Below are 15,114 nucleotides of genomic sequence, written 5' to 3'. Positions count from 1 at the left end.
GGCAGTAGCCATTTATTTCCTATGTTGGGTCAAGTGCCAACATCCTTGTATTGAAAATGTGGACGCGTGCGGAAATACTGCAAGGAAATTGACGGCTTTTTATACGAACTTTGCTGGTAGATAAGTGTATTCTATTACACATGGAAGAATTAGGATACACTAAAATAAGGTTACTTGTTCTTTTTGTGAGATGCTTGCCTTATACAGCTCTATTGAAACCTATTAACCTCACAGTTTATATCATCCCCTCCTTGAATGTTGTAAAGTCTTGACATAATACTATCCCTCTAAATAACATAAATATACCCACATTTACATTATTGCGTCTATCAAAGGCAAAACAAAACAACAACATAGGCCTATGTTTACACACATAGATTTACATTGGATAATTATCAGTGCGTGGACAAATGTTGGTGTTCCAAGCCAATGTGATGATCCCATACTGACAATGATGCTCTCGACTTGAAAATATTGATCAGAAATACGTCCTGTAATCATGTAGTATCATCTTAGGTATAACATTTAACCCAAAGAACATGCAAGTAGGCGTCTCTACAGAATTCTACAAAGATACTTCACTAGTGGTACAACTGTTTGAAATCTGGCTACTCAAGCTAACACAAAGCTATGTACAACATGATGATAATTACAAAGAATTAGCCAATTTTGCAAATGACAATCCCAAATAAGTTTGCACACAAGAATTTGCCATATTTCAAGTGGTGATCACATTGTGAAAACATACTAATCGGCCCTAGTTGTTGCACACGATGCAAAAAAAAATCTGGATATCGCGGCTAAACTTTTACACACATATAACTCTGTAAACATTTTAACAAATGAGCCACTCATCTTGCAAACGAAGATGGACTGAGAGATTTCTGTATTCGTAAAGGGAAAAGAGTAATCCAAGATTGGAGGGAGCAGTTACAATTCTTCTGTTATATCTCAGAAAACTGTAAAGCATGCCACAACAAACAAATCTCCTTGACAGCCCCATACTTCCTTCTCACCCCCCCCCCCCCCTTCCAACCAAGGTTGATCCAGTGCCCTCAGTGACATGGAAACCGATAGATCTCAAGATTTTCAGCCATCCACAGCTAGATTTGTGGGCCATAAAGCAACTACAAGGCGAAGTCCACATCTTGTATTTATACTCCAGGGGGACTAAATTTGAGACAGGTGCATGCCTGGTTATTTACAACTCTCTTTTCACCACCGAGTGATATTGGGAGTGATATTGGTTGTTTTCGTGGCATGAGTTGCTCGACTTCAGATAGGGTACAGCACATTTGACATTGACTGCAAACGCTGACCGAGTTCTTCCCTGCAAGCAGTAATTCAATAATCAAACAGGCCTGACAAATAGACACTTGCCTGATGTCATTAGTTTGGATGTAGGCAAACACTGCAGATCTAGTATATAAGACACAAACTGGTCTTCTGTCTTGCTCATGCACATCAATCTCCAGTAAAAGACTTCTCCATCTCCAGAACCCCTCCCCATCCAAGAAACAGCAAAATTGGAAACAAACTACTACTTTACAGAAGATGTGGCGATAAGGAGAGACACTGAACTATTTGCATTTTAGCAACGGAAATGGGCGATTTAATTAGTTTATTTGACAAGCTATGATGTCTTTTAGTCCCAAGAGGGTGCTTTGGCTATTTGATTGAGAAAGGTTTTGAACTTTTACTTATGACTTGCAGGAAAGGCAATGATTAGTAAGAAATCACAACACATGGAAAGGGCCCTCAAAAACAGACAAAGTCATACAGCAGGAGAGAGAAAAAAGGATTGCTGTCATATTTTGTCCACTTATCTATCACATCAAACACAAACACATCGAGTCACATTTCAAATTTCACCCAGCCAAAAAAAAAAAAAAAAAGAGCATTTGAGATGCTTTGTCACACCTTAGAAACCATCTGTGTGACATTAAGAAGTAAGCACATCTAACATCATATCTGTACAATATTCATCTACATTTATGCAGGAGGTGGAAGAGAGACTCTCTCTTCCACCTCCCCGATTTATGTTTGCAATCTTCATGCACAGAACGGCTCAACCACTGTGAAGTGTCTCTGTGGTTTCTAACATCACGCTGGGAGTGGGAGGAATGTCGTAACAAAGGACAGGAACATGAACGACAAAAAATGTACCATTCACTTTCCATGGCCCTGAATTGGGCTGGCCCCGATACCTTCGATACCTTCGAATCTCCCACCACTCCAGGCCCAAGTTGATGGCATCCTTCCAGGCGGTGGAAAATGGCTTCCTAAAAATGTCAGCCTCATCATTGTGATCCTAGTGATGCATCTCTGTGCCACTCGCCCCCTCTACCGCTAGCCCGCTCAGCTCTTACTCCCATCATCAGGCCTCCCCCAGCGAACTAAATGACACCGTTCCTTCATCCTACATTCATCGCAGATGCTCTCCCCCCTTTTTCTCCCCTCTCGCTGACTGGTAAACTTGCTGCCAAAAATTCTCCCCGTGCGACAGTCATTAGACTGCCCGACAGCCATGTGTGCAGCTTCTGATGGGTTTGCAGAAGGTGTCGAATTGGTACATTGTAGAAGACAGTCTGCATAAAGATGTACTGGTCATCTCTTTTTCATCATCCCAGGGGACTGGTTGCTAACGACAGCCTACTTTCAGCTGATCTGACCCCCAATGCTTCCCATTCATAACTTGGCCAAAAGTAGGACTATCTTTTAAACATGCAGAACCTCATTACACTACGCTGATGGAATATCAACATGCAATTACAATAACATGATTATGACATAAAGACATAAAAAAGAAACAAATGAATGCAATAGCACATGAGGCATGATACTGCTTGATCAAAATTGAATATTGGCATGATAAAATTTTTTTCAAACTCCAAAATGCAGAATGCATACAAACTTTCATAATCACAGAGGTTCCTACTATAAAGAGCCTTGTAAGTATTGCTGGGCAAATAATCTCCAAACTTGTAGGTTTTGAATACTGCCAATCCTTATGCACCTGTATGTAAAGAATGCTGGCCGATCAATAATTTTTGTAAAAACCTAGAAACCACAATTTAACAGGGTTACTAATAATAGCCAAAAAGTACTAGGATTCACATAGGCCTACATCTTTTCTCTTTTTTTTTTGGGGGGGGGAGGGGAGGGAGGGTTGATTACCTCTACATACCTGCTACTAACATGAAAAGCTGGAGGATCACGGACTGAAATATGAGTCCCTTGTCACATACTCTAGACCCTGACCTAATCTTACCTTGCCAGCCTCTTATTGGATCTAATGCAATAACTACTAGCCAGCCTGTAGACTCAAAACAAGGTTCTTTTTTAGTCTTTCCCCCTCCCCCCCCCCCCCCCCATCCAGCACATTGGCAAGCCATGCTCTGCAGTATTCTGCCCCACTTCCTCCACATACCGACTTGTGAGGTACGCCAACTTCCACTGGTAATTGAGGATGTCCCGTTGACGGCGGCAAACTGCGTTGTTTGCCCCTAAACATCAATTTTCGGCCCTGATCACTAATTCTGCAGTGTAATGGGGCCTTCCTCGCCTTTTTCATGAAGTCACTTTCTACGGGACTAATTCAACCAGACTGGTGGCGGACATATCTTCTGACAATGTTCTTCCTCACAAAGCAAACCCACAAAGCTATCCTAAGTATTTACCAAAGCATGGTTGTAAAGATAGTGCATCTGCAATCTTACAAATCCATTGTTTCAGAGCTGTATCCTCTTTTTAAAAAAAAGAACGACAAAACAAAACAAAACAAAACAAAACCCCCAAAACAACACCAGTATGCAATCACGCTTGAAATTACCATCTTACAAATTACTTAGTGAAGCAGTATATTCATGTATCACATACTTTGTGCAAATGTTGGACCACAGAGAAAGAGAAAGTAAAAACAAAATAACCTGTAGTCCATGTTCTGGTAGATTTTAACACTATATGTGTAAAAACAAGTTTTCTGACAGTCCAAGACTATTCTTTTTCCTGACCTTATGGGGGGGGGGGGGGGGGGGGGGGAGAATAAGTATTCACACAATTGAATAAATAATGTTCAGACAAGAAATTGTCTTATTTGCACAATTCAACTATTGACTTATAGACCGTAATTATTTTTAGCAAACAAACAAAAAAATATCTTTGTCTCACATGTAGGCCCTACATACAACACTCCACAAGCACTTTTCAGAAGATATCTTGGCAGATTACCGCCAGGTGTTTCGAATTTTGTTACCTCATGTAATAGGCCATAACCATTTTTTTTTTTGTTGGGGGGGGGGGGGGGGAGATCTTTTTTTTTCATTAACCAGAAGCCATACCTCAGCAGTTTCTTTAAACCATTGCCATCATAATTATACTTGAACTTTATTAGAGTAATTGGGACAATGTTATCTATCAAATGTTATCTATCAAAGTTCACCACACTGCCTCCTGTATGAGATGTTGGGTGGCCCTCAACAGCCAGGGTAATCAACCACTAGAGATAATAGTCACAGGCATATATTATACATGTGTTGATATCTTACCTCTTTATGATTTAATGATTTAAAATATGAATTGGCATCTTTATAGCATCCCCATTTAGCAAATGGAGGATGTGGCAAAATGAATGTAAATCTAATATATGAAAAGCCTACTAGTTGAGGGCTTTCAAAGGGGTTTTGAAAATGTGAGTTAATGCTGGAAGAACATAAGAAGCTGGACAGTGTTCAAATCAATAGATTTTACACTTCATATCAGACTTCCACATTAATTATATGAATGCAGTTGAATCAATGACATTCATTGATTCTTCCTGCAAACTGAAATGTCTCGTGATGAAAAAAATGGTTTTCTTAGAGCCAAAAGTCCGCCTGACCCTGATGCCCTACATAGATACTTCATTTGCGCACGATGCCAATTAAGACTGCCAGTTTGTGCAGATCCGATCATCCATTTTGATTGCATGGCTTAATTTTAGTAGCCAAGCATGTGTACCTTCTAGAGTTCCAGCTTCTTAATTCTAGCTCCACCCGTGGTTGGAATAAATTTTCCCCTCAATCCTCCTCAAAGTGGACACACACTGTCTTGAAAATGCACTCATTTACTCATGTACAGTACTGTCACAGTGTCTTGGAACTTTTCCAAGTAAATACTACATCTATAGGCCTATTCATCACCCTGCCACACATACCACGAAAGCATGTATCTCACCTCCCTAAGTAAAACGTGTGAAATCGATGAAACTTTATAAGATGACCTTGGTATTTGACCCCTAATCTTCACTACAGTTTGCCGATGACTGATAATTATCAACATCTTCAAATGCAGCCACAGAGATATTGCTGTATATATGCAATGACTTACCAGAGCGGGCCAGCGGACTGTGCTGGGCTTGCTGGCATAGGGATCGATGCGCTCACCCCAGGCGAGGCTCTTCTCAACCAAGAAGGCTTGGTGGGACTCGTCCTGTACCTTCAGCCATTCACGCTTCTCCCAGTCAAGACTGTCCACCTCAACATAAACCTGCATTCAGAGAAGAGATAAGATACTGCATTCAATGGAAAAGACTGATACAATGTTACGGCTACTTTTAGTTTTACAAGGTGTATAGTGTTGATAATGACCATGCACTCGAAGAGAAACTGCATAATATTTATATCAATAGCTGATTATAAATACTCACAAACTTTCTAGATACTATTGGATTGGAGAAAAGAGCAGAAAAAGCAACTACACAAACACAATGTTCTTATATTAAATGTTCTTGCATAAGTAATCACTACCTGTGTTTTACAAGATAAATTACGATGTTTTGAATTGTCAATATTTTTCCCTAGAAACAGAATAACTGCGATGGCATGTGAATGTATGCTTGTAATTTGTATGGATGGCATTTCTAGGATCATCATTTTATTCCAAAAATCCAACAGCCAATCTATCTGTCAGACTGTATCTTTCTCTCCCTCCCCCATTACTATTGAATACAATGAGCCACTTGCCATGTCGTAATCAACTTTAGCTGTGGTCACACAGACAAGTAAAACTTCATGAAGTTTAAGTTCGCATAGTTTTGCCAGTGTGATGCAAACTTCCCAAAAACTTCTGGTGAAACTTGTTGTGAAGCTTCCCACTCAAACTAGGGAAATTTTCCCAAACCTCAGTTTGTGTAGTTTGAACACTTGCAGCTGAAATTTTGCAAGCTTGTTGTGTGACCAGGCTGTTAGCAGTGCCTGTGCAGTCAGCGCACTCTCATTGGGATACTATGTGTGTACATTGTTATGTAATCAATAAATTAGCTTTCATAGGGCACCCTTTCTTCTTTGTTGCAAATGCTACTCTAAGAACTGAAACTTCAAGAAGTTTGGCTGCCAAAGCGTGAACAGACAACAACAAACAAACAAACAAAAATGCGGAGAGTTCTTAAAGTTATACTTTGAGAAGTTTTACCAGAGTGACTGCAGCTTCAGTGGCATGATAAATGCATAGACAATAATCACGAGAAAGAATCCAAAGGTTAAACCACGACAGAATTTTGCATACTTTTCGCAGCTTATGTACAACTGTCCGTGCATTTCTATTCTACGGAGAACTTCTTGAGGTGATCCCTGAAAGTCAAACCTATGGCGCTTTTCCTGCTCAAGACTACAGGATCTGACCAGTTTCCTTCCATAACTCCCCAATGACACCCTTCTGGCTACACAGTCTAATTTCCTAGGATGAGGCAAATTTTGTGTTCTACCATCCCCCCCCCCCCACGAAAAAAGAATCTTTTTACCCTTTCTTCATCCCCCTTCCCCCTCCTCCCTCCCCCCTCCCCCTCCACCCAGCCCTACAGATCCTGATAAAACTGAAACAGCTAGGTCAGGCGGCAAACCTAAAGTGAGTCACTTTTATGGAGTAGCCTTGTACATGGCATTCACATGTGGTTAATGAATCATGAGCAAACAGACCTCAATGCAAGCTGACATACTGTGGCCTGCGCAAGAGCTTTGTCTCCCCTCCCAGCTTGAGCTGATATTCTTTCTTTTTGTTCTTTCTTTCTCTAACTTTCCGTCGCACATTTTAATCCGCAGTAAGCTGAACATGAAGTCATCTTAGCTTTAATCACAGGAATACGATACTTTAATTCATAACATATGAAGAGACTTTTATGACTTAAACTTTACTCAATTATTTTCATCTAACGTAAAAATTCAAGTGTTTTTGAACAAAATCACACTAAGGCACTAAAAGAATGAATGAATAACAACAGTTACTATTTGTTTTGTTTTGGTTTCTTTCCTTTTTTAACTCATTTGAAATTTGACAAGATCCTCTACCCCTACGGCTACAGTACTCAAGCATAAAGACCTCCCTCTCAAGATTTTCTAAGACATCAAAGTAATCTCAAGTAATGATACAAAATCATATCTAATCAGCTGCTGGCCACCCCTTTCATTACTGCAACTGACTACATTATAGGGCTATGCAAGTATTTGACAGATATGAGTTCTACATAATTCATGACTGAAAGCATGAAAGAAATGTTATTGACCTACCACTGACCAACAGTGCACCAGGAGCTCTCTTTGTACTGGGCCAAGCTCAAAGGATTACTGTGATATGTTACATAATGTCTACTACATCCTGCTAAGTTATTGTGTATGCTAGAACGGTAACGGCCTACTTAATTCATGTTCTTCTTTCTGGTGATTTTAAAATATGCTTTCTTCCGCAATTGCTTCTCTCAAACTAGCCTCATATGCATCATCACGCAGTTTGTTTTCAAACTTAAAGGGAAGGTAAACCCAAAGAGCAATGTGGATTGAGTGAAAGCAGCAACATTAGTAGAACACATCAGTGAAAGTTTGAGAAAAATCGGACAATCGATGCAAAAGTTATGAATTTTTAAAGTTTTGGTGTTGGAACCGCTGGATGAGGAGACTACTAGAGGATATGACGTATGAGTGGACAACAATACAAAGAAAATATAAAGGATATTAAAAAAAAATTCACTTTTCTAGAATTATGAAAGAGCAGTGGACCAACCGCTTTCAGAAAACAGGGGGAATAATTGCTACCCTTAATATATGTCAATATCAAGTTGATGGAATTTGTAATTTTCATGAAAAATGGATTTTTGTAGTATTTTCTTTATATTTTCTTGATATTGTAGTCCACTCATACGTCATAACCTCTAGTAGTCTCCTCATCCAGCGGTTCCAACACCAAAACTTTAAAAATTCAGAACTTTTGCATCGATTGTCCGATTTTCTTCAAACTTTTACTGATGTGTTCTACTAATGTTGCTGCTTTCACTCAATCCACATTGTTCCTGGGGTTTATCTTCCCTTTAATGTTTAATTTTCATGGATACAACGTCATACTCTCTTACTCTGTTCATCCTCCCTCTCACAAAATCGGAGTTCCACATGTGCATTGCTAGAAATTCTGTTGTTTTCACACGTATTTAGAAATATCTTTGTATTTTCCTTTTCTCTCAAATCCCTGCTTCAAATGGACGTTAAACTTTACCATCCCATTATTTTGTGACCAATATAAAGGCAAGCCAACAAATATTTAATCAGGAGACAGATGGTACCTGATAAACCTAAAATCATGCAATGAAAGCCTATGTACATGCCTATGACCACAGGTCTTACACCCAAGCATGAAAATGATCTCTGAATTCAGAGCTTTTATTCATTTTTTTTCCATTTTTTTTTTTTTTTTGGGGGGGGGGGGGGAATAAATCAATAGAGGGAATATTCTTTCCATTTGCCTTGGCATACAAAATTCTTGTAAACATTTGTTCCCAGAATCCATCATAATAATATGTCTGAGTAATCATTTCATATCTTATGTATGCAATAACCTGCTTCAGGAAAGACACCGACTACCTTAGATGTCATTTGAAAACAAATGTTATCAGTAGTGCCTCTACTTTTATGGTAATGTTGCAATCATTGGCAATAGTGTCGATCAGTTACTCATCAATAGCTATGTGTGTCCGCTCCAATTCCGACAAACACTGAACAATGACAGACCTCCATGGGAGAGACTTACACAAACACACCACATGTTGTGGGAGCATTGTTACGCATCAGCTCAATCTATCAATACTCCATTCAACAAGAACAGATCAAAAGCCTAGTGGAGTTTCCCAGCATAGTATGCCATTAGGCCTACACAGTACCATGTAGGTCCATGACAGTACTATCGATTGTGCAATTGTCAGTCGGCCTCAGAGGTGCAGCAAATATACGAGGTGACACATTTACTTCCAGACACAGACAAGAAGAAACAGAATGTCTCCATCACACACACCCCCATGGGTTTGGCAAACACTTCACAGTAAACTTGCTTTACAGTGCTGTGTATATTACACCCCCCCCCCACACACACACACACAATCATATTTCCATCTTGCATTTCCTCACACACTATAAACACATACACTCATATAATTATGTAGGGAGAGGATAGGGAGATGTACATGACAACTCCTTCAATTAACACTAAGGCACAAGAAGTTGACCATATACACACACATGGCACAGTAGAAGCTACTCTTCTGAAATGCAGCTTTGCCTACCTGAGTACTTAAAAGCACAGGCCTCTTTGTGTAGATGAGCAATGTACACAAAAACCTCCCAGCGTTCGACTGGGAGTAGGGACGACAGATGACAGTGGAAAGACTGATATCCTTCAAGATCTCTCTCCCTCTCTCTCTTTCTTTCTCTCCTGTCTCTATGCTTGGCATGGACAACAACAAGAATCCAATCACAAATGCAGCAGAGGCAAGAGACACACATGCACACACAAGAGAGACGAGGCAAAGAACTCGGTAGAGAAAGGGGACGACAAGCACAAAGATGGCGGTTGAATTCGTAGAAGTCTGCGGGAGCTTCAACGACAGAGAGGGAAAACTCCCCTAGTAGCCAGCCTCGCAGCCAGCGTGCCTACATGACACCGATAATCCAAGTTGAATGCCCTTGGGGCACACACACACATACATGGCATGGAGGGAGGTGGAGCTGTGTATAGTCTGTGTGGAGAGGGGTAGCCCACACTCAAGCCCGCTTGTGTCTCTTCACAGAAGTGGTGCTACCACACACCTCCACAGGAGAAATCCATTACAGGCGACCTCTCTCTCTCATCATGATAGCGAGATCAATAGAGGAATTTGGAGCTGGGGGGAGAGGGGTCGGAAGAGAGAGGCTGTACTCATCTAGCTGGGAATTAGCAAAGGGCATGGAATGCAGGATAGATGAGTAGTGATATTACAAATAATCACACACGCTACATGTGACACACACAGAACTTTTTACATTCTACTTTTTTTTCCTGGTCAATGAAATGGGAAGAGAATACAGACTGTGCAGATTTTATAGAGTTTGTACAACCCTGCCAATTATTCACTTCCCATGAACAGGGGAATTAAGCGTATTAGTGCAGTGCGCTTGAAATCACATGTTGACGAGATCGATCTGGGTTCCGTTTTTTTTCCCCCTCCTCCCCTGGCACAGACATGCGTCATCTGTCTTACACTTTCCTAACCACTCATAATTTACAAACATTTAGTGGTACACACAGAATTACATTGCAGTGATGTGTTGATGAAAATAAATTCCATTTCAAATCTACAAATCCTTCTCTAATCGCCTCTTTCTCTTCCTCTTTCTTTCTGTCCATCATCTCTTGACAATCATTTTCACACCAAAACTCTCTCTCTCTCTCTCTTTTGCTCAAATCTGCCTCAACGCTGTAGTCTCAACATTTCCATTCTGGATGGTGGCCTGCCGTGCCGCGTTTCTAGGCAGCAGGAAATGACAAAGTGTCAGAAGGGAAGAGTGCTTGTTGGGCGCATGCAGACATGAAGAGAGATGTAGAAATAGGAAAACGGTAAAGGGGTGGGGGAGAGGGGATTGCACATGGCCGTACAGTAAGTGGGAGTCTGTGGCATTCGATTAGCCCAGCGTGAGATAATCCATTAGTGCTGATGAGAAGCACCATGCTCCGATAAGTCTGCTGCTCGTTATTGCACCCAGTCTACCAGCATTAGTATGGCCACTCCCTCCTTTGAATTGAAAAAAAAAAAATGTTCTCACACTAATGTAATGATTAGGATATCAACAAATGCGCGTTGTAAACTAACTCATCCTTCACGTTTCCAGTAAATAATTTCTGTGAATTTCCACTAATAGCTCTAACCTTGCACTCTCTCTATCTCTGTCTTTTTCCCTTTCTATCTCTCATCATATCAATGCCAGAACTGTACATATCTGATTTATTAAGCAATAACTGCTATGCATGCAGACTTTTTTTTTTTTCATACATTGTCCACCTCTTCATTATATGTGCAGAAGAAATCTTTTCTTACACGTAGTACATATATCAAAGTATGTAACTTTCACATAAGTCAGTGTTTGGTCATTTGATATGCCACTGGGCTAACAATGGCAGGGATTTGAAAACTATTAATTATCAATTTCAATCAATTTTCCTCCTGAACAACTCTGGAGGATACAAGTATCTACCAATACCCCATATTAAGCTGAGCCTTGAATATAGTGAATATCAAAGAGCATAGCTGCTCTGTGCAGTCCATTTCCTTACAGGGTTAATGGACCTACATTTCTCATTTAGCCTTGACTACTTATTTACATAATGTGAATAACTGAAGAAACAAAACAAAACAAAAACAAGAGACTGCTGACAGGTTGCTATCCCATGCGTTAATTAACACTCTGCCATAAAATCCTTCATGAAAAACATGGTACAATGTGTAGTCACATCAAAGCCTTGGGCATATCCAATAGCAATAAAAACGCAGTACAAATAATTAGGCTAAAAGCCTATTCCTCTCTTCATTAATTTAACAAATGCTGAAGTATTTTTGCCTTTAATGCAAAAGGTACACTACAGGTCTACAGCTTACAATACCATCAAATACACTCATGGGGGGGGGGGGGAAGGTGCACATCTATGATCAAATTTGATCTTTCTGAGGAATTTGTGAAGTCTTGCAAACTTTGTATACCTCTTGAAAGCTGAGAAAATACTTCGATTCAATGCATTTCATTCAAGTCATGAAGATACATCTTAGAAAAGGTACAAAATAAGTGATAGTCTCGCATATCATCGTCTAATTTCAGATCAAACATCCCATCTTTGACATACATAAGATTATATGCACACATAGTAACCACTCTATGAATCCATTTTGTATACTATGTAGAAACATCATCCAGTGACATTCACCAATGCTACACAGCTAGATCAAAACAGTCAATCGAGATAACATTGTAGTAAAAACATGCAATTAAAAACATTTGATAACCGCTTTCACTTGGAGAATCGACAGATCATAACTTGGCAATGACTGCAATCTCTCTGGTCACATAGGCCGCAGCCATAATCACTGCTGCTGGCAAACACTTTAGACAAAAGGGACAACAGGATATGGCACGAAACCTGGCAGGAAGCCGCACAACTTTTCCCCCATCACAGAGCGAGAAGTAATTTGTGGTGATTATCTGGACACCTGCGAAAGCCACAATCACACTATCCATTTGAGTCACTGTGCATACTTTTGCCGTCTCATATCTTTTAAGGAAAAATTAACTCGGAGCAAACATTCAATTGCTTTTGTTTTACCTGTCAAATAAAAACATGTCGATTAGTTTAAAAATGTGTCCAACTCAGGCAGAAAAATTCAAGTTATAACAATAAATAGGATATTCAAAGTCACTCATGAATGTCAATATCTTGTGGAGACCAGAAATAAACTGTCTCTGATAATTACATGACCTTGAAAATGTTCCCTTAAAAAAATAAAATCTAAAACTGTTTTATACAGTTAGAACATTCAAAGGTAAGATCTGTTGGTGTTGTTGTTGTTGTTGTTGGTTTTGGGTTTGTTTGTTGTTGTTGTTTTTTTTCTTTGGGGGGGGGGGGGGTGAGCTGCTATAAGGGATGAACTCCTGTTGGAGCAATGTGCACAAGAAATGTTGAGTCATGGGGAAACTACCATCACTCGAGAAAAGGAAAAGTTGGTGACATACACGTGGACCTACATTCAAGTCAAGAGACTAACATTCACAGACCTCCATCTCCTTCCTTGCTATATTATTTCCATTCACAGATGCTGTAGTCATTGCCTAGATATCAGCAAAGAGTTATTACTCATCCAGATACAATAAAAACCAGAAACAATGTTGATTTGTTTTCCTATCCCCTACCCATTATTTCCTAAATGTTGTAGTTTGAGAGCAGTGATACACTTGTGGTCTACCAACTGATTTTGAGAGTAGAACAAAATACATAATAGTAAAATACCTAATAGAAAGTATCATGTGTACTTAAAGACAAGTGCCATGCTGTCTTAAGAAAGGCTTCATTCCTATACAGTGTAGTAGTGTGGTTCATATTATGACTGTCACATGAGAGTCACCATACATGAGAATAGAAAGCACAACATGCAATATACATTTTTACGGCTTCTTTCTACTCGACAGCAGGATGATTGATATAACTAGATAATGAACATTATTCCTCACATGTATCAGCTAATGAACTTAGCTTTGCAACTGATTGAAAGGGAAAAAAAAATCTGCAAACTAATGTATGAGTATGACTGCCGATTCTGTCATCAACATAATCTACACTATGCAAACAACTGAGCTATCTATTTCAACATACAGACAAAAATATCTCAGATGTAAATATTCAACACTTCTTATCTCTTTAAGAAGAGCAAGATAGAGTTCGTTTTGTATCTACTGGTATTTCTGCAACTCACCAAATTTTCTGCAAGTTACACTCACTCTATCATCTGCATTAAAGTGAACTTACTGCATTACACTACTCCAATACTTCTCTAGTTTCATGAGCACAGTGTGAAAAAAAACAACAACAAACAAACAAACTCGTATCAGGCTGACTGGATGTATTTATTAGCTAGCTGTTCATGAGGCAAACCACATCAATACGCATTGAAATTTAAGGAGCGTCACTGGAATACGCCAGGGGATGACGTTTAAACTAGCACTGATGGTTTGTCAGAGAGTAAAATGGGGAGGGGGGGGGGGAGGTGCACGGAAGAAAAATGTACATTGACTGCCCTAATGGACTGACTCTTTCATGATGTAATGAACAAGGCACTTTAGCTTCAGTAGTCATCAATTGACACCAAGCTAAAAATGTTCAAATAAAAATCATGGAAGTTCGTGGAAGAGAGGAAGGGGGGGGGGGGGAAGAACAAATATGGATAGAAGCACGCTTTCACATCAGTGCCTGAATTAAGCCCGGTTACGCTTTACTCGGAAGACGAAGAGAGAGCTCTGTAAATTGCTCGGCCTTGATTAGCCCAGAATGAATGGGAAGCCCGAACAAAATTGCAGTGGCATCCACTTATGAGCGAATCAATATTAGCAACCACACTCCAGTCAACACAATGGGGTCAGAGGCACACTGAAAAGTGTTTGGAACTCAAATCAATACAGCTCAGCTGGTTCACACAGGCTAGACCTGCCTGGGCAAGCAAACCTTTTGTGATCTCACTACACTTCTATTTTCACATCATGGCAAATATTCATACAAGCAAATCTAAGCAGAAAAGCAAGAATTCTGAATGAATTACATTATAGCAACAAACAAAAAAAGGGAAAAAATATCTGAAACAGGCTTTGGTAGTGCATTAATCATAAATACCTCTGATAGTATCAGATGCCTCTGCCTTAAGCCAATTATCATACCATGCTCACCCAATAACAATCCCAGACAGGATTAGCTTGCCAATGTCATCCCTATACACACACTGCGCACTTAGCAGCCACAAGGTCTATGCAGGGCTCCCTCGCTTGTTGATTGACCTTTGCCATGGAAGTGGGAGAGATCCACAGGCGACAGAAAGAAAGAGAGAAATATACAGAGATGGAGAGAAAGGGGGAGAGAGAACCCGGCTGGCTGCCGGAACTACTTTTGGTTGTCTGCTGAATTTGCTCTCCCAGCAAGAGTGTGTCAGTGCTTGTGTGTGTTTCATCTTTTCACATGGTGTGTTGGTGTGTGGGTGTGTGTGTATGTGTGTGAGCAGTACAATGCCTTGTTATGTGCTCGTGTTTGTTCTCA

At 40.0% G+C, this 15,114-nt stretch overlaps 1 protein-coding gene across 1 annotated transcript in view; it reads right to left on the bottom strand.

Moving 5' to 3' along the window:
• Window positions 1-15,114, bottom strand: part of LOC140241725 (probable JmjC domain-containing histone demethylation protein 2C) — a 155,809-nt gene that overhangs the window by 86,590 nt on the left and 54,105 nt on the right. The window contains 1 exon segment of the mRNA XM_072321472.1: window positions 5,368-5,526. Coding sequence (XP_072177573.1) covers window positions 5,368-5,526 — 159 coding nt within the window.

Source organism: Diadema setosum, chromosome 18 (genome assembly GCF_964275005.1).
Source record: "Diadema setosum chromosome 18, eeDiaSeto1, whole genome shotgun sequence".
NCBI lineage: Eukaryota > Metazoa > Echinodermata > Echinoidea > Diadematoida > Diadematidae > Diadema > Diadema setosum.
This window is presented reverse-complemented; position numbering and strand designations above follow the sequence as displayed.